This window comes from Onychomys torridus, chromosome 13, assembly GCF_903995425.1.
Source record: "Onychomys torridus chromosome 13, mOncTor1.1, whole genome shotgun sequence".
In the NCBI taxonomy this organism is placed as follows: Eukaryota; Metazoa; Chordata; class Mammalia; order Rodentia; family Cricetidae; genus Onychomys; species Onychomys torridus.
The window spans coordinates 65,812,935-65,840,007 of record NC_050455.1 but is presented as its reverse complement, the minus strand read 5'-3'; the positions used below and the strand labels follow the sequence as shown (position 1 = coordinate 65,840,007).

The 27,073-nt window shown below is 46.3% G+C and overlaps 1 protein-coding gene across 2 annotated transcripts in view; it reads left to right on the top strand.

The window, feature by feature from the left end:
• Positions 1 to 27,073, top strand: part of Rnf165 (ring finger protein 165) — a 115,230-nt gene that overhangs the window by 64,053 nt on the left and 24,104 nt on the right. Inside the window, exons 1-2 of one of the 2 annotated variants that reach the window (XM_036204818.1) lie at positions 18,906 to 18,924; positions 19,658 to 19,973. In XM_036204818.1, coding sequence (XP_036060711.1) covers positions 19,798 to 19,973 — 176 coding nt within the window. In that variant the 5' untranslated portion in view covers positions 18,906 to 18,924; positions 19,658 to 19,797. Of the gene's footprint in view, positions 1 to 18,905; positions 18,925 to 19,657; positions 19,974 to 27,073 lie in introns of those variants that run through there. The other variant, XM_036204817.1, reaches the window with a different exon arrangement.

Here is a 27,073-nt window from a genome sequence, read left to right as displayed (position 1 = left end):
AAATGAGAGGCACTGGATCTTAGGGACATACCTTGATAAACTCTTCATATTCTAGAGGCATGAGGCTCCCCAGTGAAGTCTTGGTCAGGGACTCACCTCATGCTAGCCAAAGAGGCAAGGAAAGCAGGTTCTAGTGTACAGTGTGGCTGGGCTGTGTTCATGGACGCTCTGCCTCCTTGATTGCCCTCTCCAGAGCCCATGGAAGCTCAGTGGAACACTGGGCACCATGGAGCCTGGCACCCTGGAGTGGCATCCATGATCCAAGCTCTCCAGGCTAAAAGCCTCTCGTCAGCAGAGTAATAGGATGTGACTTGCAGCAGGCAGGGAGCAGAGGGATTCAAGTCAGTTGGGGCTATTTTTAAACACCCTCTCTCCCCAAGTGCAGAGCTACAGCTCAGCGGGAGAGAACGGCTCATCTCTCAGCCAAGGGAATCAAAGCACAGCCCCCTCTCCCACCCCACAGCTTTCCCAACCCACCCTTCAGTATTAGATCCCAAATTGGGCAACCACTCATGAACCCTGCATGACCACAGGCCCTTGTTTGTGAAAGGGTGGACTCTGGGGGTCTTGGGGTCAGTGCTGTGGCACATCTTGTTGTGGGCTTGCTGCCTGGTTGGCTGGAGGCAAGCCACGGTCCTGGTTTTCTTGGTTGACTGGCAGCCCAGAGGCTGGCCCTGAAGCCTGTGAGCAGATGTGTCTCTGTCTGCCTCTTTGTCTGCATCTCTTGGTGGCAGCTCACAGCTGCTTGCCTGTCAGGCTTAAAGTTGGGGCAGAGAGCAGCTATCTTCCTGCCTGTCACTCCTGCTGTGAGCTGAGCTGGGTCCTGCCTCTGCCCGGGGAGGTGCAGAGGGCTCTGAGGGTCAGTGTGCTGTCTGGTATGACAGGCTGCCAGTGGCTGTTTTCTTCCTTGTCTTCCTTCCAGATCCACCTCAGGTGCTGCCTGTGAGATGTTCCCAGGGCCCGAGGGCAGAGATGAGGGCAGTTTCTGGTGGTCCTTGCCTCTCACCACTCTTAGATGTGGACATGTCACCTCAGAGTCCCTTCGCAGAAGTGCAGTCGGCTGCTCACAGCTGACATCAAGTGACCACCTTCCATGCTCTAGATGGCACATCCATAGGCCATCTGATACCGCATTCTGTTACCACAGGTCAAACAGGCCCAAAGCGGGGACTTTGGCCAAGGTCATTGCCAGATCCTCCCTCTCCCTGAAGACCCACCAGAACTTAGGAGGCCTGTGGGTGCAAAGAATGGTTCCAAACCCACAAACAGCCTGACTCTGAGAACTTGAAGGTGTCCGGGATTCTCCTTGTTAGTGGTTTTCAACATTCCTAATGCTGCAGTCCTTTAACACAGTTCTTCATATTGTGGTGACCCACAACCATAAAATTATTTTCATTGCTACCTCATAACTGTAATTTTGCTACTGTTATGAATCATAATGTAAATATCTGACACACAGGACATTTGACATACAACCCTGTGGGGTTGTGACCCACAGGTTGAGAACCATGGTGTTGGGGCCCCTGACTCATTGGGGCCCCTGTCACTTTGAGTGACAGATCTTAAACTTGACTTGAAGAACTGTTTGGTTAGAGCATTGCAGGCTCTCTCTTTTCTCCAGGGTCTACAGGTCGTCGGCTCAAGACACGGAGTCCCAACTTTACAAATGGTGCCACGGCGGCTCAGCCCAGTCAGGGAGTAGACCCTGTGATTAGATGCCACACATACATGTCTGAGCTCACACTCCCAGGGGGTAGCCTTTCTTTAGCATTCCCATCAGCCCTGAAAGGGGTGGGATACTCCCAGTGTTTGGCATCCTCAGGTCCCTGGATCCCTGATCAACCTAGAACTGTGGCCTGGGATGTCACAGAATGACATTTGCTTGCTTTGAACTTCAGAATTATCATTTTTTTAAAAAAATGTTATTTATTTATGTGTGTGTGTGTGTGTGTGTGTGTGTGTGTGTGTGTGTGTGTTCAAGCCACACGTGCACAGGTAGAAGTCAGAGGACAATTTGTGGGAGTTGATCTTCCCCTTATATCATGTGGGTCTCAGGGATCAAATTCAGGTCCTCTGGCCCAGCGGACAACAGAGTTATCTCTCTAGCCCTTGAACCTCATTTTGTGTTTCTCTATTGGGGAGGGGGTGTGGTCTGGGAAAAGATGCAGGAGCCTGTTGTGGGAACCCTGGGCACCTGGGGCCAGGGGGTGGGGGACAAGGAAGGGCAGGTGAACACACCCTTTCCCATTCCTCCTGCCTTACTTTTTTAATGTTTTGAGGAATCACATCATATATGCACATAGTACAAACGTTGTAGTAGGAAAGGGTGTAAGTGCCCAGAGACACCCACATTCCCTTCTCCCAGCCACCTGGGTTCTCTCTTCATGGAAACCTCCATGCTCAGAGCTCATGGGTCTTTCTCATGTATTTACTGCATACATGCTTAAATTTGGATCACACAACTTCATCCAATGACCACTGAATTCTTGGGTTGTAAGTGTTTGTGATAGCATCTGTCACATCGGGCCTCATATGTGTGTGCCACCCGCAGCAGGTATCCTTGGACTCCGTGGTGGTCCTGGAATAGAGATGATAGCACACTATAGGTCAGGAAGCTGCAGTTCAGCCAGGATAAGGTGTCTGCTAAGGTCACACAGCAGCGAGTAAGGCTGGACTTGCACGCAGCTTGCCTGACTTCCCAGGCAGATATAGTCTGACATGTCCTCAAGGAAGCCTCTATATTGTGCTGGCATAGAGCAGTTGCTTAATTGAAAAGTTATTGGAGCCAGGGACAGTGTCGCAGCCTATACCCTCAAGACTCAGGAGGCTAAGGCAGGAAGACTGTGAGTTCCAGACCTGTGTGGGCTATATAACGAGACCCCATCTAAGAACCCAAAAGTCCTTGGCTTAGAAACCTAGGATTCTGTAGGCATTACCAATAAGCAGGGTGACTGTCTCATGGGATAGGTGGATGCTCAGGCCATCCACTTTCTGTTTGTATACACACACACACACACACACACACACACACACACCCACACACACACCACATATACTTTCACCCCAACCCCTGAGTTCAGAAGGTCATATACAGCTTGTGGAATCAAGATCCCCAGGGCTTCTCTTGCCTCAGCAGAAGGGTGGGAAGGAGGCTACAGACACCGGGTTTGCTTGGGGTCCATTTTATGTTGTTGCAGCGTTGTAATTGGGAAGCCAGGAAGACACCCAGGGCTGCAGGAGAACGTAAATGATCAGGGCCTCATCTAAGCCACACTTCCTGCTGGACCTTTATTCTAGGCTCAGGGAAATCCCACAACTGCAAAAACGTCTGGAGCCTATGCCCAGAGGATGGGGCAGGGAGGGGACAGAAGTCAGATCACTCCACTGTACTGGAGCAGTTTGGGGAGAGTCCTCCCTACTGGTGCTCGTCTGACCTTGATCTATTAGGATTCAACCGTGATCCCCCAGTGACTGTCTCCAGGAGCCCCCCAGCAGCCTACCTTTTACACAGAGCACAGGTTTGACAGTGATGACAGGGAATGAAAGGCAGGCTTGGAACCAGACCCACAGGCTTCAAGTCCCTGACCCAGGCTTCATATCTCTGACCCCATGAGGCTATATCTTGTCTTTGAAATAGGGCTGATCTGCCTTGGATAGCTGTGGAGCAGAGCTGCAAAAGCTTTCTAAGACATCAAGTGACCCAGTGCCATCAAGAGGCCACCACAGAGCAAGTTTACAGGAGAGCTGGAGCACCTGGGTGGGAGGTTGAGCATGGAGCACTAAAACCGGAGTGCAAGGGAGAGTTAGGGAGCCCAGTGCTGTGCAGGCTGGCTGCCCCCCACTAGGCTTTGTCCTCAGCTTTCTTGACTTTGCTGCAGGCACTTTTGCTGCTAATTAACATGGTGTGGGGGTGGTGAGGGAGAAAAATTCAAAACAATTGATTTGTCTGTTTGCTAGCACGTCTGGGAGAGGCCGGGTGTGGGATGTCAAAACAAGCTAAAAGTCAGTACTCCTGTTCTAAAGAAAATTCGGGATCTGCAGGTTTCACACTTTGTTGTTAGCTCATGAGTTGCATTCTCAAAGTTCTAGGAAATCAAGGGCCATCAGCAAATTCAAGAGAGCAGTGGGCAGGGAGACAAGATGTGCCCTTCTCCCTCTGTCAGGAGAAAGGTGATAGGGCCCTAGTGATCAGAGATCCAATTAATAAACCATCCACCACCCATCCTTCCCTTTATCCATCCACCCACCTGCTATCCATCCATTCTCCCATCCATTCATCCACCCACCTGCCATTCATCCATCCTCTCATCCATTCATCCACCCACTTACCATCCATTTTCCCATCTATTCATCTACCCCTGCCATCATCTATCCTCCCATCCATTCATCCACTCACCTTCCATCCATCCATTCTCTTATCTATCCATCCACTCACCTGCCATTTGTCCATTCTCCCATCCATTCATCAACTCACCCACTATCCTTCAATCCAGCCATCCAACTCACCTACCACCCATCCATCTATCCATCTGTTTACTCACGCACCATCCATTCATCCATCCACCCATCCATCCATTCATCCATTCATCCATCCATCCATCCATACATCCATCCATCCATACATCCATCCACCCATTTTGTTCAGCCACTCACATGCCCCATCTGCCGTCTAGCTCCATGTTGAGGATTATCTGGGTGTTTCATGGAGAGAAGATGAAGAGCAGGCTTTTACTAAATATTTAGATTAATGTAATGTTCAGACCAATTAGGACAGAACTCAAAATGCAATCTCCACCTCACTAAATGGCAATATCATCAGAATGGTTAAGTTTGACCTAGGAAGAAACACTATTTGTTCAACTTGCTTGGACATGGCTTGTGTAGGAAGTCGTTTCAATCTTATCTGGGCCTACCTATATATCTGTGCTCAGCTGCTAAACAGCTACAGCAGGCTGGCTTAAGGTGGACTCAACTAGGACCGTCTGCCTCATGTGACCTCTCATTCTGCAGTAGTTAGCCCGTGCTTATGTTCATGGTGGTGGCTGAGTGAGGAGAGAGACAGACGAGATACTGAGAGACAGACACAACTTCAAAGTCTTTTGAGGTCTAGGCTCAGAATTGGCATGGGATCACTTCTGCTATAGTTTCTTGGCCAAAGTCAGTCACACGACCAAACTAGCTTCAAAAGATAGGAAATAGTTCTTGACAGGAGGAGCTTTGGTGGGTGACCATAGGGGAGGAGGCAGCCATGTTTGCAGTATCAACTATACCATTGTTTTAGTTGCTCAAGTAAAGAGATCAGGGACTCTCCTTGTCCTCTGTCTTTCATGTTCCGTGTCGAATCTGCACATAAAGCTGTCTACCTCTACCTAGAACAGAATATTTTGGACCCAGCCAGTCCTTGCTCCTGCAGAATTACTGTCCTGGCCCAAGACACCATTATCTTCTGTTCAGTTGCTGTTTTTCCCTTGGAGACAATCACATTCTTTCATTTCTTGGCTCCTAATCAAATTCAGAGTGGGAGTCAATACGTATAATCAATAAGGTCCTGAATGATCCAAAACCCAGCACCAAGATTGGTCTCACTGAAATCCCACCATACAAATCTCCTAGTATGTCTCCAGGACCACTCTCACCATGGGGCATTGCACACATAGTCCATCTGCCTCTGTTTGGTTATCTTCCTGCTTAGTCATCTGCCTCATTCTTTTTTTTTTTTTTTTTTTGCAAAAGGTACCTTCCCAGTGAAGGCTTTCCTGGCCAACCTGTTTACAACTGGATGTCCCTTGTCTCATCCTTCCCTACTTTTGGTCTATGCATAGCTACACCATCACCACCATCATCAATAAGAGACTTAAATTCTTCCGTATCTACTCAGTGTCTAGACCATAGTCCTTGAAGATATAATACAAGACACTTTTTTAATTTAAACTTTTATAGCAACTGAATAAAAATAAAAACAAAAAGGTGAAATTAATTTTAATAATATGCACTATTTACTATATCTAAAATAGAACTTGAACATGTAATCAATTTAAAGAGTTTTTAGTTTTGTTTTTATGTAAGTTCATATTAAGTCTCTAGAGTCTAGTCTATGCAGTGCTTATTGTTGAACTAGCCACCTTTCTCATGTGGCAACCACTGGAGCACAGCAGGAGATCACATTTCCTCAGGGCCAAGGGTTTTGACTGTTTTGCTTGTGGCTGTAACTCCTTACATCTAGAAGATTGCTTGCACACAGTAGGCATGTAATCACATTCCTCTTGTTTCTTATAACCTTATTATTCTGAATGAGCAAGTCAAGTTCTGAGTGTCATCTAATTTTGTGGCATGACAGTGTGACCCAGAGAGAGCAATCATGCACTTTGTTGGCTCCTCAGCTGCTGGGGTGGAACTAGGCTTTGTGCCCCAGCCCTGCTACCTCATTTGATGTTGGTTGCCATGGTTTCCCACTCCCCAACCCTGCACAGTACGGATTTAATGTATTACCCCTTTTTACACATCTCCACTCTGAAAATGGATGAGTGCATCAGTAGTTAATCCAAAGCAACAATCTCCTCCCTGAGTGTTTGGTTCTATTGGGGATGCTCTTACAGCACCATGGTTCCCCAGAGTGGAGTCCCTAGGTCTCCCCTAAGGTGGTACCAGCTTGGGGTGCTGTTGTTGGCAGACTGCTGTCTGCTGGACTGAAAGGGGGGCTGGCAGAGAGGAATAGATGCTCTCATAATATGGGGTATATTGGTGAAATTATTAAGGCCATTCCATGTAGTTAAAAGGGAGGTTTATTTTGTGGGATAACTTACAAATGAAGGGATAGGTAGATTGCAGGGTCTGGGAAGGGTATGGCATAGTCTGCTCGGTCTACCCCCAACATCCAGGGTCCGGGCACCAAGAGATCCTTCTCATTTGGATCCTGAGTCTTCAGTGTACTCTCTCGGCCCCCCTTGTAGGCATGACCATTACCGAAGCCTCAATGGGGGTTGGAACTTCCAGGCCAATGCTGGAATGGCTACCCACTACAGGGGTAGCTCCAGTTCCAGAAAGGCACCCAAGCTCAGTGTCTGCAGGGAGCTCTGGGCTAGCCCAATAGAGGCTGGAAATGTTTCTACTTGGTGAGACATCCATCACAGTGTTACCCTGTCACCTCAGTCAGACAGAATGCTAAAAGCTCACCCTGATGATTAGAAGCTGGAATCAGAGATAAGAAGGTATCTGCCTCACTTATTCTCCTGAGGGCAGGAAAGCTGACCATGAGGGACTTCTTGGTCCAGGTGAATGGCTTGGTGGAAGGGATGCTGGCCTGAAATAACTACGTAGGATTCTAAATGGTTAGCAGAGGCAACAAGGTCCAGCTAACATGGGTCTGCTTGGGGAAAGGTAAGACAGGGCTAGTCACAGTACAAACCAGAGACAGCCAAAGGGCTGAGGGAGTCACATGAGAGGACCAGAAATGGGCCTTGCTGCAAGACTGGCCTCTGGGATCTGCCAGCTACGAGAAACCTTCAGCTCTCTGGTTCCCAGGTATCCTCTTCCCTCTCCCGCCTCCCTCCCACCCTCCCTTCTCTCTCTCTTTTATTATCTCCCTTCCTGTTCTTTATAACCTTATCTCTCTCCCACCTTCCTTTCTCTTCCCTCTTTTATTTCTACCAACATCCTTTCTCTGTGTCTCTCTGTCTCTATCTCTCGCTCTCTTGTACACACACAGAGACATACAGACACACAGATACAGAAACACACACACACACACACACACACACACACACACACACACACACACACACACACACTGGAGTGCTAGATGGAGGTACTGGTTGGGAATTTAACTGACTCTGGCTCCCTCCAAAGGCAAGCAGATACCCCGTCACCCCTCAGCTGTTTTTTTGTTTTTTGTTTTTGTTTTTTTTTTTGAAGATCGGGAGGCTGGAACAGCAGTGCTTGACCAGACTGTTGTCTGAAATCCCAGAATATGATCTCTTGAAACAGATTCCCCTGAGAAAAGACACCCCCAGAGTTCATCTCTGCCACCCTTCTTCATCACTGCACAGTGGTCAGATCCAGGCAGAGAGAGGAGCAGTGATCTGAGTCAGAATTCTCTGGGAGCAGTGGAGGCCAAGGGAGTATGTTGTTGTTTGTCCTGTCCACATGGGTCAGTTTGGCCTGGGTGTGTATAAGCCATGCTCTGCAGCCTCCAGAGGGAGCTTGCTCCACTGCTCTGAGCACACAGTAAGGTGAGCGATGTTTAAAGTGGACACATCTGGGAAGATGTTGGGTTTGGAGGTTTCCCTTTTTCTTAAGAATATTGTTGAGTCTCTCCCCTCCCCCTTTCTTTCTTTCTTTCTTTCTTTCTTTCTTTCTTTCTTTCTTTCTTTCTTTCTTCCTTCCTTCCTTCCTTCCTTCCTTCCTTCCTTCCTTCCTTCCTTCCTTCCTTTCTCTCTCTCTCTCCTCTCCTCTCCTCTCCTCTTCTCTCTCTCTCTCTCTCTCTCTCTCTCTCTCTCTTTCTTTCTTTCTCTTTTTTGAGACATGATTTCACTATTCACTGTGTAGCCCTGGCTGTCCTGGAACTCACTCTGTAGACCAGGCTGGCCTTGAACTCACAGAGATCCGCCTGCCTCTGCCTCCCTAGTGCTGGGATTAAAGGCATGCACCACCACCACACAGCCTTAGCTTGAGTCTTTATTAAAGGATATAAGTTAGGAAATTCTCTGAACTCATGACCTGAGAAGACTTTCTGATTTATGTAAGTTGACTGTGCTGGCACTGCATTGTTGTGACAAATGTCTGAGAAAAATACCTTAAGGCAGGCAAAACTTATTTATTGGCACATGGTTTCAGAGATTTCCATTCATGGTTGCTTCGCTCCATTGCTTTGGGCTTGAAGTGAGACAGAACATCAGAGACACATGAGCATATGACAGAAGCTGCTCATCTCATGTCAGCCAGGAAGCAGCCAGAGGCTGAGCACAAGATACAGCCCTCAAAGACAACCCCCCTCACAGCAATTCACTTCCTCCATTCATGCCCCACTTACCACCGTTTCCACACCTCCCAGTCATCTCTCCAATGATGAATCCAGCAGTGGAAAAGTCCACTGGTGAGTTTAGACACTCCTGACCCAATCTCTTTCCGAGAGTCCTGTCTCTGAACGTTGCCTTGGGAATGTGAGGCTTTGGCGTGATGCCACCTCTAAACTACACCACCAACTAATGCCTTTGTGGAACAGGCTTTCTACCTCTGCCATGGTGGCAGCAGGAAGCTTCCTCTCTGGCTCTGAAAGCACTTCTTTCTCTGGGCTAGTTGATGGTGACTCACACTGACTGATGCTTCGTGCACTGGTCACATGACTATGCTCATTGCAAAGAATGGTCTTTCTGCATTTCTTCAAGGCTAGTCTCCCTGCCTGTGTCTATTTGAATGACTGACATCTCCTCCCTCACCCCCAACATCTACACATCCACACAGGGTTCAAACATCAGGAGGAGTGGACTTGAACTCTCCTGAAATTTGCAGCCCAATGTTACTTCTTACACACATTCGTCCATATGTCCTCACTCATCTCTTCATTGAGTGGGGCTTTTGTGTGTGTTGGTATCTGTTGCCAGATGCCGGGATGGAGGTGAATGAGCCAGACCTAGTTCTATCCTCATGTAGCATGGTCTTTGGACTCAGATGCCTTCCAGAAAGTGTTCTGCTGTGTCTGTAGTGGGAATGAGCACTTGCAGACATCTTAATGTCTTTAAATGGAGAAAGGATGTTTTCTTTTCTGTGATTACATCCTGTCTCTGACCACCCACCTCTCTATACTCCCTCTCTTCTGGCAAATGGAGTCACGACATTGGTCCTTGCTGCTAGATGGAAGCCTACTGCTTAGTTGCCTCAAAACCATGGACAAATCGGTTCCCTCAGACTGCACAGTCCCCTCCCTGCAACATTCTGAGAGAAGGAATCCAGCTCCCTGGGAGAAGCTGAGCTTTTCATCAGAGATCAAAGACTGGCCCAGGGGAAGCATCACAAAGCTGCTCCGGGCTGCAAAGGACCCCTTTGGGCATATCACTTCCTGTCTAAGCCTCCATTGGACAGGCAAACCAAAATATTGAGAAGGAGGAGAGCAGACATCTGGCCGCCCAAGAGGCTCAGACTGGAAATAGGTCTCTTAGGGCTGATCAGAGCAGAATAGCTGAAGAGAGTTACCTGGAGGTGAGGGAGCCTGGAAGAGGGGCCTAGGCAGCTGGGTTCTGGGCAGATGGCCCACTTTCATTTTCTTCATCTCCAATTTGCCTGGCTGTAGTCATGAAGTTACTTCCAAATGTACCCCAGACTCCCAGGCTGTCATTCACAACTCTCCACTGGGTACCCTTCCTCCTCTTTCCTGTGGCACTTCCCCAAGCATCTGCTTCTGAATGAATCACAAGGGATACATTCCCTTGTCCTAAGGAGTCCAATCTGAACATCTCCCAGGATGCCGTCAGAATATAGGAAACAGGATTGCAGACTGTATTGTCCCAGGGGAAGGGGGCTCGTGGAATCGGTGTTAGGGAGCTCTGAAGAGGGGCTTGCATCTCCTCGTGCTGTGGCTCATGTGCCAGGCTTTCAGCCCCTGAGGACCTCAGGCTACTCTCCCTACTGCTCAGCTTCTTGCATCCTCCCCCAGCACCAACGCCATTGTACTTGGGGTTGACCAGTTGGCAACTTCACCAATGATTAACCTACACACAAAAAATTGGAGCAAGGGGTAGAATAATGCAGGGAACTTGTGCTATCTTTCTGGAGAGTCCAGAAAGCATTCCCCCAGCTGGCACTCACTCCCTTCTCTGTGGCACTTTCAGTGGTCAGGAACTTTGGGGGACAAAGCCCCTCCTGATGTGGACCCCAATCTCCCTGTCAGAAGGCTTTGTCTTTTTGATGATGGCTCTGACTGCTTCCCTGCTTACAACTAGATTTTCATCTATTTCTCCTGCCACATCATTTGAGTAGCCTCACAACCCCACTCTCCATCATTAGGGATTAGGGGTTGGTCTTTTTTTTCTTTCTTTCTTTTTTTTTTTTTGAGACAGCCTTTCCTGGAACTCACTTGGCAGCCCAGGCTGGCCTCAAACTCACAGAGATCCACCTGGAATGTCCTTCTTAATACAAGGTTTCTGAATGGTTCCCAGAACTCAAGACGCTTCTGCCCTTCTGTCAGTTAAGCTCTGTTAAAGGCAAGGCCTTGAAGCCTTTTCTGTGGGGATTTCTGGAAATCCAGTACAATTTGTCATGCTAGAGAGGCTCTCATTTTTGTCATGCTCTTGAACTTGTCCCTGATCTCAGGCCAGAGAAAGGGCCTGGAGCTGCTGACCAGCATAGCCTGCACCATCTCACTGTGTGCCATCCTGTGGCACCTCTATATCTTTCCACATGACATCTAGAGGCAGATGTTTGGCCAACTCACAGTTATTTCCTTAGGCTGGAATAGATGTATTCCTAGGGGAGCTTGGGAAATGCATGGGAAAGGAAGGGGAGATGGAGCCCCCAGGGCCCAGGCAGGCTATTCCTGTTCAGCAGCCAGGTCTGCAGGAGAACTCATCTCTGGGATGATCATGTGTGGACATGGATGAGTGTATGAGGATTCTGTAGAGGGACAGGCAGGGCACTCAGTGTGTCTAAAGTCTGGTTCCAAGTGTCAGAGAGCCCTAAGACATACCATCCCAGCTTTTGTGGACTCAAGGCCCTTCCTCATCGTTGGAGTGAAGGCCTCACCATCTTGGCCTCATTTAGTTGGAATAGTTGACGGTATCATGAAGAATTGATTTCCTTACCAGCTGGACACCTAGTCCTCACTTTCTCTAAGATAATGGAGGTTTTTCTGCTTCCTTCCCTTTTCCTACCCCCTTGCTTTTCCCTCTTCTCCCTTCTCTTATTCCCTGTTACCTCATCGAATGTGTCTAAGCCTCTAAAGAGGAAGTACAATTGCCAAATGCCATTTGCCCTGAAAACAATCATTCCATAGCTTTCATCGGAGGTGACGTTCTTGTTCAAACAAATGCCACGTACGGCAGATGAACCCCACAAGTCAAGCCCAAGGCTGATTTCGAGATTAGGGAAGAGCTTGGAGGGCTCCAAGGACACTTGTTGTCTGCCCTGGTAGTTAAGGGTGGACAGGATATGACAGCTTAGGAGGGAAGGTGCCACTGTCTGGGATACAGAGCAGTCATAGAGAGGCCAGAGGCAAGCACGGACCCTGGGGGTGGGTAGTGTGGGGGAGGGGGGAACCTGAAAGATGAGAAAGAAGATGACACAGGCAGAGAGAGGAGCAGGGAGAGAGCTTGGTGGCAATAGAATGCTCAGAACTTGGGTTTTAGGAAGATGAGGTAGTGGCCCCTGGAATACAGGCTTTTCCCCGCCTGGAGGAACTTCTGTTGGTCTTCTGAGACCTCAGTACTGAGCACTCTGGTCCTCCACTCCCACCTAGGTCCAGTTCTGCCTTCACTGCCTTCACACACAGTTCAGAGAGGGCTTCAGACAAAGCAGGGTATCCTCTAAGTACCCTTTTCCTGTCTCTGCATCACCCTTGTATTAGTTAAATTATCTTTTTACTACAACGAAATACCCGACAAAAGTGATTTAGGAAGGAACGGTTTATTTGGGCTCACAATTCAAGGGGATGCAGTTTATCATGGAGGGGAAGACATGATGGTATGAACAGAGGTGGCTGGTAACATTGTGTTTACAATCAGGAAACAAAGAGACAAATGCCATGCCCAGCTTTCTTCTCTCCTTTTTATTCATTCTAGGACCCCAGCCTATAGAATGGCACCACCCACTTTTTTGAGGGGGGCTTTTCACCTCAATTAAGCCAATCTGGGTAACTCCTCATAGCCAATCTAGAGGGTTATTTACACGGTGATTCTCAGTGCACCAGTTGACAATAAAGATGAACTGTCACAACTGTCCTCTGTTGGGGGCCCATCCTGAACCCCTTGGACTACTATAACAAAATACCATAAACTGGGTAACCTGTAAAGAACAGACATCTATTGCTCACAGTTCTGGAGTCTGGCAGTCCAAGGTCAAGACGCTGGCAGACACTGTCTGGGGAGGCTTTTTCATGGATGGTGACTTCTAGCTGTGTCCTTACACTGTGGAGGGCCAGTGAGCTCTCTGGGGTCTCTTTTCAAAAGATATCAATCCCTTTATGAGAGTTAATCACCCCCCAAAGGCCCTACCTCCTAATACAACCACACTGGGAGTTGGGATTTGAAGATACAGGCATTCAGACCACAGCTTCTTTGACTGCTAGTCGAGGGTCCTAGCTCCTTTGGCTTCTGCCCTGTCTTCTCACCTTGGCTTTCAGGAGACATCGAGACTTAACTATCCATCTGTCACTCACTCTGAGGGGTGTGTCCTATGCAAATTAGCAGACCTTTTAGACTTGAGAGCTTGCCACCATTGTCTATCTTTCCACAAGCCCTTGGCCCTGTGTTTTCCAAATCTCCTGCCTCTTTCCCTCCCTCCCACTGGGGCTGTGTGGATTCTCCAGCCCTCAGATCCACCCACTCTCCAGCTGCTGCCTTCTTTGGGTTCCTTGCCTGGGAGGCATGAAGCAATCAGTTTCTAGGCGTTTATGGAACACCTGTCTCATGTCCCATGTGTACCAGGTGAGCAGCAGGTGAGCCACACACCTGTGGGCTTCCCTGGTCCCAGTTGTTCAGGCCTGGCCTGAGCTTCCCACCCCCAGCCCTGCTCCTGCAGCACTTGGGCTCAGCCCCCGACTGTTGCACTGCTCCTGGCCAAGTCTCAAGAGGTGGTAATTGTCAACATCAATTTCCACAATCCTAAGACATACATTTCTCCCCCTTCTGATTGTAATTTGTGTCTTATAATTGATGTGTTTATTTAATATGGTGGGGTTTATTTTGTTTATTTCCTCACTCACTGAAAATGTTATTTAGTTCATGATGAATCTTTCAGTTGGTGGCATTTTAACCCTGGGGAAATATGATAAATGCATAGAATAATCAGGGACATCTGGAAATTATTTTTTAATGGCATGGAATGACTCTAATGGGAAAAAATGTGGGTTGTCTACTAAAGGGCGGGGGACTTGAAGATGTCAGGGTTGTTCCGATATCGCTGGCCTTTGGCTTGTCAAAGACTCCACATTCCCCTGAGTTTCACTGTTGATTTTGGAGACCAAACTGAGCAGCTGTTACACAGTACTGCCACGAAGACTACATGACATAGGGCTTAGCTGGGGTGTTCCCAGCTTCTGTGTACTTTTGTGTAGGTGATGAGGCCCAGGAACAACCTGGGGATAGGGGTGAACTGGGAATGCCTGGTCCCACAACAGAAGAGTCCTCTGCAGGCAAAGCTTGCATTTAGTGTTATTGGACAGGTGCTTTAGTCCACCTTCCTTTAGTATACTGTGCGTTCTGGAGATGAGCATCTGTCTTCCCTTTCACGTGTGCCAGCTAGAGGCTGCAGAAGTGTGAACCCCCGTCAAGGAGCAGGAGGGACTATGGGATGGGAGGGCAGCGGCTGCTCCTGACGGCAAGACAGACTCCGGCAGGGCAGGGGTAGAAGACACTGGCCAGCTGGCCTGATCTTCCCCGCCCAACCCTTACTAAACCCATGGTTCATCTAGGGCCTCCTTACTCCTCTCTGTCTGGGTCAATTTTGAGCAGGTTTGAGTTCAGTGGGCCCCAGCCCCTTAGCCCCTCTGTTTTCCCCGCTCACTTCCTCCTGTAACCTGGCAGACCTCCAGGCATCCACTGAGCATCCATCCACACCATACAGACTTAGGAAGACTCGAAGAAGGAAACTTTAACACCTGGCTATGACATGCAGGTTTCTCAGGCAGGAGGGAGAGGGATCCCCATCCCATCTGGGAAAGGCTGGAGGGCTGAGCTCTGTGGTGTTGGCTTCTCCCTGATAGCTGCACTGTCCACAGGGAAGTCACACACCTCAGACTACACTGGATGGAAGGTATTGGAAGGGCAAACACACAGCCAGCTGTGGAGACTTGTGTGAAAACAGGACAGAACACAGGTCAAAACACTCTTATACTGAATACACATTAAAAGACCATTTGAGGTATGTTTTTACATGTTACTAAAATTAATTTTACCTGTCTCTTTTGATGTGAAAATTTAAAATTACCTGTGTGTGTCTCACATAATTCTACGGCAGAGCTGGCTTGAGTCTCACCAATATCCTTTAAAAACTAACATTTCTTTCTTCCCTGGGTAGTCCCACTTGTCTTCAGCCCTTGAGTCTTCTCAGAGCACCTTTTATTCCTTCTTCAGGCCCCCTCTCCCTCTGTCTTGCTGGCTTGCTACTCCTCTTATTGTGTGTGATGATGGATGGAGGCTGGAGAAGGAGGAACTGGCGTCTGCCCTCCCAGGCTCCAGTCTCTGGATACCCTGAAGCCCGTATTCATATGGCTGAGGGACCTGACTTATCCAAATGCTCATGGGAATTGATGTTTTAGGCAAATCTTCTCTGACAGACTTGGAGGAATATATTTTAATTTTCGTATTACTTTTCAAATATGTAGGTTACAAAAAATGTACGAGATATGCATCGTACTGCCATCTGAGATAACTTTAGCCAAACAATTACTGTCTGCCTCTACCTTCTCTTCTAGAGTCAAATTCCCCAGGGCCCTATGCTTCCAACCCTTTCCAGCTGGACATTTACTTCCTGATTATGTACATTATTATGTAAATTTTGAACTAAACCATGTGATTGCTATTTGTTTAACATTCCTAACCATTGCTTATGTTAATCACACTATTTTTGTTCTAATATAGCTTATTATTTGTTTTATGGCTAGTATATATTGTTCATTGTGTACAAGTAGTGTGTAATAATTACACTTGCTTACATAACTTTTTATTCCCTGGAGATGGTCACCACCCCTTTATGGTTGCCTCGCTTCTTACGGTATTTATGCAATTCTTATAGAAGTCTAATCAATGTGTAAAATTCCTTCAAATACTATTTCCATCTTCCTCTTCCCAGACAACTTTTTAGATTCTCCAGCCTGTTCAGAGTCCTGAGCAGCTGTATGCTTGGGACTACCCCACCTGTTCAGAGTATGGCCTCCTATTTCATTATTTTATTTTATTTTATTCTAAATATGTGTCAGTACCTTTTACAGAAGGAGGAGAGAAAGTTTGGACCAGGCATGGTGGTGCATACCTATAATCCTAGCACTCTGGAGACAGAGGCAGGAGGATCAGGAGTTCAAGGTCATCCTTGAACACAGTAAGTTCTAAAGCAGCGGTTCTCAACCTTCCTAATGCTGCAACCCTTTAATACAGTTTGTTGTTGTGGTGACCCCCAACCATAAAATTGTTTTTGTTGCTACTTCACAACTGTAGTTTTGCTACTGTGGTGAATGGTAATGCAAATATCTGATATGCAGATGGTCCTAGGTGATCATCAAAGGGGTCCTGACCCATAGGTTTAGAACTACTGTTCTGGACAATGAGGTCACAGACCCTTCAGCTGCCTCTCTGCCCATCAATCTGTCCCTCAGGACAAAGGGCTGGCCGGCACCTTGAGAGCACACAGCCCTCCACAGAGGGTGTCAGGGTGGCAGGTGTGTGGGGGACAAGCCTAGCCTTCCCCTCTAGCTATCCAGGTCCAAGGGAAGTTTAAACTATAGCCCCAGTGCCTTCCTGCCTTCTAACTCCTGGCAAGTAGGCCAGGCTAGACCATGTGCTATGGAGTCCATGCACCGTTTGAATACCTGTAAGAATCAGAAATGCTCTTAGTTTTCCAGGTTGGAAGGGCTTCAAGGCCCCTGGATGCTGCTTATGCAGCGATGCTGTATCTCTTCCAGCGTGCTCCCATTTTAAGCCCAGTCATGGCCACCATGTTTGCAAGGCTCTCTCTCCCAATAAAGCTCACCTGAAGAGCAATTTCACCTCGGCTCATTTCTATTGAACCTCTTTAATTTATGAGAGTTAAAATATTTTACCTGTCTGTTTTGATATGAAATTTTAAAAATTACCTGTGTGTCTCACACAGTTCTACGGCAGAGCTTTAGTCTCACCAATATCTGTTAAGAAAAAAAACCTCTCCATTTTTGTTCTTTCCAACAGAGGGTAGCCTGGGCTACATGAGACTCTGTCAACAAACAAACCCTAAGGTGGCTTTTTTCTGCCCTCACAGTTGGTTAATGGTTTGTCCAGACACAGAATCCTAGCTTTTGCGTCTAATCTCTGCCCCAAATACCTGAAGGCCCTTGCTCTATAATTTTTAATCTTCTAATATCTAATGGTATCATACCATAACATATTTGAGAGTACATTACGGTGTTCCGACCTGTGACTGCAGGTCTGTGCACTCTCCTTCCGGAGGGTTCTAGAACTGCCTCTTTGTCTTTATTGATTGCACATTTCATCGTATGTCCTAGTGTGCGGTTCTTGTCATCACTGAGACCACCTTTCCTAGCTGGAAAAGCAGACCTTCCATCTGGGAAGTATTTCTTAAACGGTTTCCCCCATAATCCTCTCCTCAGTATCCCCGCTGTCCTCTTCCTTACAAGTGAAGTGCAGAGTTCTGTCTCATCTGCATCCTGGGAAGTGTTCTCGGCTTTCCCTCCGGCAGGCCCTCTGGAGGACTTTTCTGTTCTACCCCAGATTTTACCCTGTGTGAATTTAATTTCCAGGCTCTCTCCATCTCTGCTATTGTTCATTTTGAGAGCACTTCCTGTTGTTACGGATCCCATATCTTACTTCACAAAAGACATTGGAATTTTTTTGTATTATCTCTCTTCTCCTGGATTTTCTTTTTCTTTCTCATATCAAAGTCGGTTTGTTCTCTCCCTTCACTTTTTGCCTTCTTCAGAAGACTGGTCACCTTTGGATAGCCTGGTTATGTCAGAGTAGGTCATTAAACGCTGTTTAGAAGCTCTGTGCACACGTAGGAGAAATAATTTTCCAGTAAATGGGCTTCAGGATACAGAGGCTGCTGGGGAGCTAGACATTTTATTGGGGTGTTCTGAACCATAAGCACCTGTAGGGCACTTACGGGACCAACAACTTCCTTTGAAGAAGCAGCCCCCAGCTTCCAGCCCGGCGATGTACCTGTGTTGAGTGCAGAGCGACATCACGTATTTGGTGACAGAAGAAAGTGGGTTCCCAAAGTCCCGTCAGTTTGGGTAGATTTCCACTTGGCCCTGTCTGGCTTTGTGCCCCTGCCTCTGTGCCTAGGGTCCCTCCCCCATGCACTGGGACCTTTCTGGGAGGCTGGGAAAGGGGAGGCGCTGTGCCTGTTAGCTGCCCAGGGAGCCACCTAGCTTCCCTCCCCCTCTGCTTAGTCTCCGCCTTCCAAAGCAGCTGGTGCCTCCATTGCTGACCCTTCAGCCTCACAGGGCATCTGCCTACGGCTGGTTGACTGACCTTGACCCTTTGGTAGGTGCTGGGTCTCCAGTTTCTCAGTTTTGCTAATTCCTCCATCTGCTTTCCAAATTCTGTTGATGTCTGTTGTCAAATGATGTCACCTCTCCTGTTCTCTCTGTCCCTACCCTTCTGTTCTTATGTTAGTGAGTCTGGGGAAGAGGCAGATGTGTATTGAAGCTACTAGGTGTTTGTTTGTGGGCTTTTTTTTTTTTTTTTTTTAAGAGAAAGTTTCTCTGTTTAACAATCCTGGCTGTCCTGGAACTCGTTTTTGTTGACCAGGCTGGCCTTGAACTCACAGAGACCTGACTGCCTCTGTCTCCCAAGTGCTTGGATTAAAGGTGTGCTCCACCACCACCACCACCACCACCACCACCACCACCACCACCACCACCACCACCACCCGGCTGAATCTATATCTATCACTTTTAACAGGAATTCCCCTGAGGATCTTTCTGTAGTGTCAATCTGCTGGCTGCCTCGTGGGAGGACTTCTCTAGTGCTGATGCTCCGTTGTCCATCCCAGCATCTGCAAAACTTTGTAATTAAGCTCAATTCTATTCACAAAATACTGGGTCCTCAGTTAGATATAACTGGAGTCTAGTTTATATCTGGATTTGTTTGCTTCTAAGTAAAGTCTAATTTTATAATAAACAGATTGATATTTTATTTTTTGACTAAACTTTTTATTTTGCCCCTTTCCCCCCTTTGAGACAAGGTCTTTCTACATAGCCTTGACTGTCCTAGAACTCACTATGTAGCCCAGGCTGGTGTTCGCCTCCCGAGTTCTGGGATTAAAGGCCTGAGCCAACAACGCCAGGCTTGATCGGTATTTTCAAAGGTCATTTACTGTGATCCCTCCTGGCTTAAAACTGCAACACAAAATTTTAGCTGCTTATGATAGAATAGAACTTGTTCCATCAAACCAGGGCTTAGCTAAGTCACCCTGAATTTTCTCCATGTGCACATAAGAAATTGCATGGAAGGAGTCTAATTCAAGAAAGCCAGGCCGGCTTTAGGGGCCGTTAAACCCCTTTAACACGTGTGCTATTTATAAACAAGGTCGCTTCTCTGTTCATTAAAACACTCTTCCCCCTGCTAACGCACCCAGAACCTTAACATGGGAGCGTTAAAGATGGTGGCACACCATCTTTAGGTGTTAGGAAGGTCTTGCCTTTCATCAGCTTCAGGTAGCCCAGGGGCGGGGACCCCGCTCAGGTGGGAGAGCCCTTTGTAGATCCTCACCGAGACCCCTTTGTCTTTTGCCTTTGCAGGTGCCCCCTTTCAAAGGTCTCAGCATCCTCACGCTACCTCCTGCCGCCACTTCCACCTGGGTCCCCCGCAGCCGCAGCAGCTAGCCCCGGACTTCCCGCTGGCGCACCCCGTGCAGTCGCAGCCGGGCCTCAGCGCCCACATGGCCCCGGCCCACCAGCACAGCGGCGCGCTGCACCAGTCGCTGACCCCGCTGCCCACCCTGCAGTTCCAGGACGTCACAGGTCCCTCCTTCCTACCTCAGGCCCTGCACCAGCAATACCTGCTGCAGCAGCAGCTCCTGGAAGCTCAGCACCGCAGGCTCGTCTCCCATCCCAGGTCGGCAGGGGCGGGGCCGAGGCAAGAGGGCGGGGCCGTGGAGGGGGTAAGGGCTGGGACCCGGGTTTATTTCAACCAAGCTTGGATGCAGTCGCAAGTGGTTCTGCAGGGGTGGTTTTTGCCTCAGTGAGTGGCATTCATTCAGGCCAGAGTCTACTACTCAAGTCACCCAGGTTCAGGGTCAGAGGCTTGGTAAGCAGTGACGCTCATGGTGAACGTTTGCAGCGTAGGAGATTTGACTAAAGGTTTCTCAAGTCCCTTGCGGCTCTCATGGTGGCCTGATTCTGATTTTCCTCAAACCAAACCAGAATACCAAAGGTAAAGGACTGGTTGCAGCTCTAGTCTCCCAAGGGCCAACGTCTAGTTGGAGGCTAGAGCTGGAGACTGTCTGTACACCATGACACCGAATTAAATTAGCAGTGACCAAAAGTCCTGATGGCAAGTCAGTACCCTTCTCTGAGTCTCAGCTGTAAAGAAAAAGAAGTGGATGCGCACAGCCGGGTGCCTCTCAGTCTACTGGGTTTCAGGGCCCTTTTCACACTAGAAGTTAATGGCTACGAAAAACTTCTGCTTATATGGGTTTACCAAGTTAGAAATTTTAAAGTATCTATTAATTCATTAAAATAACAATAGACTCCTCACGCTAAATTTGTAAAATGTTCTCTTTTTAATTTTTAATTCTTTTCCTTTTATTGAAAATAGATTTTTTTCCTCACATCATATATCCCGATTATGGTTTCCCCTCCCTCTACTCCTCCAAGTTCCTCCTCACCTCCCTTCCTATCGGGATCCACTCCCTTTCTGTCTCTCATTAGAAAACAAACAGGGTTCTAAGGGATAATAATATAATATAATGTAATAAGATAAAACAAACAATAAGTCAGAATTGGAGCAACAGCAGGAACAAAAGAGCCCAAGAAAAGACACAAGAATCAGACGCCCACTCAAGAATCCCATAAAAATACTAACCTAGGAGCCATAATATATATGCAGAGGACCTGGTGCAGACCAGGTCAGGCCCTGTGCATTTGCCTCAGTTTGTGAGTTCATACGAGCTTTGATCATGTTGATTTTGAGGGCCTTGTTATCCTGGTGTCTTCTCCACCTCCTCTTCCTCAGGGTCCCTTTAGAGCTGTGTGTTCCAAAGTCTTTCTCTGTCTCTCTCTCTGTCTCTGTCTCATTCTCTCTCTCTCTCTCTCTCTCTCTCTCTCTCTCTCTCTCTCTCTCTCTCATGTCTGGCTGGGATGTCTGCATTTGTTCCCATCTGTTGCAGAAGACAGCTTCTCTGATGACGGCTGAACAAGGCACCAATCTATGCGTATAGTAGAATGTCATTAGGAGTCATTTTATTGCCTTTTAATTTATTATTATTTTTTTTTAAAAAAACAGTAGTATTTGAGTTCACCTTAGGTCCCAGGACTGTCTAGATCTTGGTCACCCAAGCAGTGTCAGGTATGGGTTCCATCTCATGGAGTGAGCCTCAAGTTGAATTAGGTGTTGGTTGGTCACTCCCACCAGCTTTGTGCCACCATTGCAATAGCATATCTTGCAGGCAGGACAGCATGGTAGATGAAAGGGTTTGTGGCTGGGTTGGTGTTTATGGTCCACTTTTGGTAGCCTGCAGAGTACCTTCCTGTGCCAGAAACACTAGAATATAGGAGGAAGGCTCCATGTAGGCACCAGCTCAACTTCTCCATGTTCAATGAGTTGTGTAGGTGTCTTCTGCAATGGGGCCTTGCTTTCATTTTGTGGAGAACAACCTGTAGTCTTGGTAACAGCCTGGGTTGTTTGGGGACTCCCATGGGACCCCTTTGGCCAACAACTCAATTATATGTAACCCAGTCCTGGTAGTGGAAGCTTCATTTTGTGATAAGAGATATCCAGCTGGGGCTCTGTCTCCCCCACTATTTGTCAGTTTCATTTAGGTTGCCCTCATATATGTATGTATTTTTGGATGCTTTTACTGTATTAAGATTCCGTACGACTCTTCAAATGACCCTTCATTTTAGCTGTTTCTCCCTCATTACCTTCTTCCCACTTCCACTTGATTTTCCTGTTCCAGGCCCCCACCCCACCATCCATAAATTCTTTCTCTTTCCTAGTGAGATCTGTCTGACCCCTCTAGTCCCTTACTCTATACCTAACCTCTTGTGGTTCTGTGGATTGTATCTTGGTTATCATTGACTTAAGAGCTAATATCCACATATAAGTAAATACATACTGTATTTGTATTTTTGGTTCTGGGATACTTCACCCAGGATGATTTTTCTACTTCCAAGCATTTACCTGAGCATTTAATGATCTATTTTTTTTAAACCACTGAGTAATACTTCATTGTGTAAATGTACCACCTTTTCTTTATCTGTTCTTCTGTTGAGGGATATCTAGTTTGTTTCCAATTGCTCGCTATCATGAACAAAGCTGCTATGAATATGGCTGAGCAAATGTCTCTGTGGTATGATGAAGCATCCTTTGGGTATGTGCACAAGAGTGGTATACCAGAATCTTGAGGTAGATTGATTCCCAGCTTTCTGATGAACCACCACACTGATTTCCATAGTGACTGTACAAGCAATGGAGGAGTGTTCCCCTTACTCCACATCCTCACCAGCATGAGCTGTCACTTGTTTTGTTGATCTTAGCCACTCTGACTGGTATGAGATGGAATCTCAAAGTAGTTTTGATTGGCATGTCCTTGTTGACTTATGGATGTTGAACATGTAAGTGTTTCTCAGCCTTCAACTTTCCTTTACTGAGAATTCTGTTTAGATCTGTACCCATTTTTAATTGGATTATTTGTTTTCTTGATAACTAGTTGTGGGTTGTTTTTTGTTTGTTTGTTTGTGTTTAGTTCTTTATATATTTTGGATATTAGTTCTCTTTCAGATGTGTAGTTGAAAAAACAAAGTCTTTTCCCATTTTATAGGCTACTGCTTTGTCCAAAAACTGGTGTCCTTTGCTTTACAGAAGCTTTTCAGTTTCATGAGGTCTCATTTATTAATTGTTCATCTTAGTGCCTGTGCTATCGGTGTTCTGTTCAGGAAGTTGTCTCCTGTGCCAATGAGTTCAAGGCGTTACCCATTTTCTCTTCTGTTAGGTTCAGTGTTTCTGGTTTTTATATTGCAGTTCTTGATCCTCTTGGAACTGAGTTTTGTGCAGGATGATAAGTATTCATCTACAAGCAGACATCCCCAGTGATCAGCACTATTTGTTGAAGATGATGTCTTTTTTCCAGTGTGTATTTCTGGCTTCTTTATAAAAAGTCAGGTGTCCATAGGTGTGTGCATTCATGTCTGGTCTTCATTCAATTCCATTGTTCAATGTGTCTGTTTTTGTGCCAGTATTATGCTGTTTTTATTACTATAGCTCTGTAATACAATTTGAAACCAGGGATATGGATAGCTCCTACAGTTCTTTATTATACAGGATTGTTTTGTATTTTTTGGTTTGTGTGTGTGTGTGCGTGTGTGTGTGTGTGTGTGTTTCCATATGAAGCTGAAAATTATCCTTTCAAGATCTGTGAAGAATTTTGTGGAATTTTGAATCTGTAGTTGCTTTTGGTAGCATGACCATTTTTACCATATTAATCCTACCAATCCATGAGCATCTTTCCATCTTCTGTTATCTTCTTCAATTTCTTTCTTCAATGTCTTAAAGTTTTTATCACACAAGCTTAGAGTTACATCAAGATATTTTATTTTTTTGATATTTTCAAATTTTACTTATTATATTTGTGTTTTAATTTTACATATCAGTCATGGGTTCATCTGTCCTCCCCTCTCCTACCCCTGCCCCCACCTTCCCCCCCAGCCCCTCCCCTCCATTCCTATCTCCTCCAGGGCCAAGACTCCCATAGGGATTCAATTCAACCTGGTGGATTCAGTACAGGCAGGTCCAATCCCCCCATTCCAGGCTGAGCAAAGTGTCCCTGTGTAAGCCCAAGGTTCCAAACAGCCAGCTCATGCACTAAGGACAGGTCTGGGTCCAACTGCCTGGGTGCCTCCCAAACAGTTCAAGCTATTCAATTGTCTCACTTATCCAGAGGGCCTGGTCCAGCTGGGGGCTCCACAGCCCTTGGTTCAGAATTCATGTGTTTCCATTATTTTGGCTATTTGTCCCTGTGCTTTTCCCATCTTGGTCTCAACAATTCACACACTTACAATCCCTCCTCTTTCTTGACAATTGGACTCCTGGAGCTTCACTTGGGGCCTGGCTGAGGATCTCTGCAGCCACTTCCACCAGTTATTGGATGAGAGTTCCAGCATGACCATTAGGGTGTTTGGCCATCTGATCACCAGACTAGGTCAGATCAGGCTTTCTCTCAACCATTGCCAGTAGTCTACAGTGGCTGTATCATTGTGGATTTCTGGGGGCCTCTCTAGCACTTTGCTTCTTCCTGTTCTCATGTGGTCTTCATTTATCATGGTCTGTTATTCCTTGTTCTCCCTTTCTGTTCTTGATCCAGCTGGGATCTCCTGATCCCCTAAGCTCTCTTTCCCTCGAACCTTGCCCTTCATTACTCCTACTGTCGTCCAGGTTGTTCATGTAGATATCATTAATTTCTCTATCATTGGGCAATCCCTGTGTCTTTCCTAGGGTCCCGTTTTCTAGGTAGCCTCCCTCGAGTTGTGTAGCAGTCTAGTCATCTTTGTTTTACATCTAGTATCCTACTATGAGTGAGTACATACTATGTTTGTCTTTCTGAGTCTGGGTTACCTCACTCAGGATGATTTTTTCTAGATCCCTCCATTTGCTTGCAAACCTCATGATGTCATTGTTTTTCTCTGCTGAGTAGTACTCCATTGTGTATATGTACCATATTTTCTTTATCCATTCTTCAGTTGAAGGGCATCTAGGGTATTTCTAGGTTCTGGCTATTACAAACAATGCTGATATGAACATAGCTGAGCAAATGCCCTTGGGGTATGATTGAACATTCCTTGGGTATATGCCCAAGAGTGCTATTGCTGGGTCTTGGGGGAGATGGATTTCCAATTTTCTAAGGAAGCGCCATATTGATTTCCAAAGTGGCTGTACAAGCTTGCATTCCCACCAGCAGTGGAGGAGAGTTCCCCTTGCTCCACATCCTCTCTAGCATAAGCTGTCTTCTGCATTTTTGATCTTAGCTATTCTGACAGGTGTAAGGTGGTATCTCAGAGTCGTTTTGATTTGCATTTCCTGGACAATTAGGGATGTTGAGCAATTCCTTAAATGTCTTTCAGCCATTTGAGCTTCCTCTGTTGAGAATTCTCTGTTTAGTTCTATAGCCCACTTCTTAATTGGACTGTTAGGCATTTTGATGTCTAATTTCTTAAGATCTTTGTATATTCTGGATATCAGCCCTCTGTCAGATGTGGGGTTGGTGAAGACCTTTTCCCATTCTGTAGGTTGTGGCTTTGTCTTGTTGACCATGTCCTTTGCTCTACAAAAGCTCCTCAGTTTCAACAGGTCACATTGATTGATTGTTTCTCTCAGTGTCTGAGCTACTGGTGTTATATTTAGAAAGTGATCTCCGGTGCCAATGTGTTCAAGAATACTTTCTCCTCTATCAGGTTCAGAGTAACTGGATTTATGTTGAGGTCTTTGATCCACTTGGACTTAAGTTTTGTGCACAGTGACAGATATGGATCTATTTGCAGCCTTCTACATGTTGACATCCAGTTATGCCAGCACCATTTGTTGAAGATGCTTTCTTTTATCCATTGTACATTTTTGGCTTCTTTGTCAAAAATTATATGTTCATAGGTGTGCGGGTTAATGTCAGGGTCTTCCATTCGATTCTATTGGTCCACATGTCGCGTTTTATGCCAGTACCAAGCTGTTTTTATTACTGTAGCTCTATAGTAGAGCTTGAGGTTAGTGATTGTGATGCCTCCAGAGGTTGTTTTATTGTAGAGGATTCTTTTGGCTATCCTGGGTTTTTTGTTTTTCCATATGAAATTGAGTATTATTCTTTCCAGGTCTGTGAAGAATTGTGTTGGTAATTTGATGGGGATTGCATTGAATCTGTAGATTGCTTTTTGGTAAGATTGCCATTTTTACTATGTTAATCCTGCCTATCCATGAGCATGGGAGATCTTTCTCTCTTTCCATTTTCTGACATCTTCTTCAATTTCTTTTTTCAGGGACTTAAAGTTCTTGTCATATAGGTCCTTCACATGCTTAGTTAGAGTAACCCCAAGGTATTTTATATCATTTGTGGCTATTGTAAAGGGCGATGTATCTCTGATTTCATTCTCAGCCTGTTTGTCTATTGTATATAGGAGGGCTACTGATTTTTTTGAGTTGATCTTGTATCCTGCTATGTTGCTGAAGGTGTTTATAAGCTGTATCAGTTCCTTGATTGAATTTTTGGGGTCACTCATGTATACTATCATGTCATCTGCAAATAGGGAAAGCTTGACTTCTTCCTTTCCAATTTGTATCCCCTTAATCACCTTATGTTGTCTTATTGCTCTGGCTAGAACTTCAAGTACTATATTGAATAAGTATGGGGAGAGGGGACAGCCTTGCCTTGTTCCTGATTTTAGTGGTATTGCTTTGAGTTTCTCTCCATTTAATTTGATGTTGGCTGTTGGCTTTCTGTAGATTGCCTTTATTATGTTTAGGTATGTTCCCTGTATTCCTGATCGCTCCAAGACCTTTATCATGAAGGGGTGTTGGATTTTGTCAAATGCTTTTTCTGTGTCTAGTGAGATGATCATGTGGTTTTTTTCTTTGAGTTTGTTTATATGGTGTATTACATTGATGGACTTTCGTATGTTGAACCACCCTTGCATCCCTGGGATGAAGCCTACTTGATCATGGTGGATAATTGTTTTGATGTGTTCTTGGAGTCTGTTTGCCAGTATTTTATTGAGTATTTTTGCATCAATGTTCATGAGGGAGATCGGTCTTCAGTTATCTTTCTTTGTTGCATCTTTGTTTGGTTTAGGAATCAGGGCAATTGTAGCCTGATAGAAGGAGTTTGGTAATATTCCTTCTGCTTCTATTGTGTGGAACAATTTAAAGAGTATTGGTATTAAGTCTTCTTTGAAGATCTGGTAAAATTCTGCACTGAAACCATCTGGTCCGGGGCTTTTTTTGGTTGAGAGACTTTT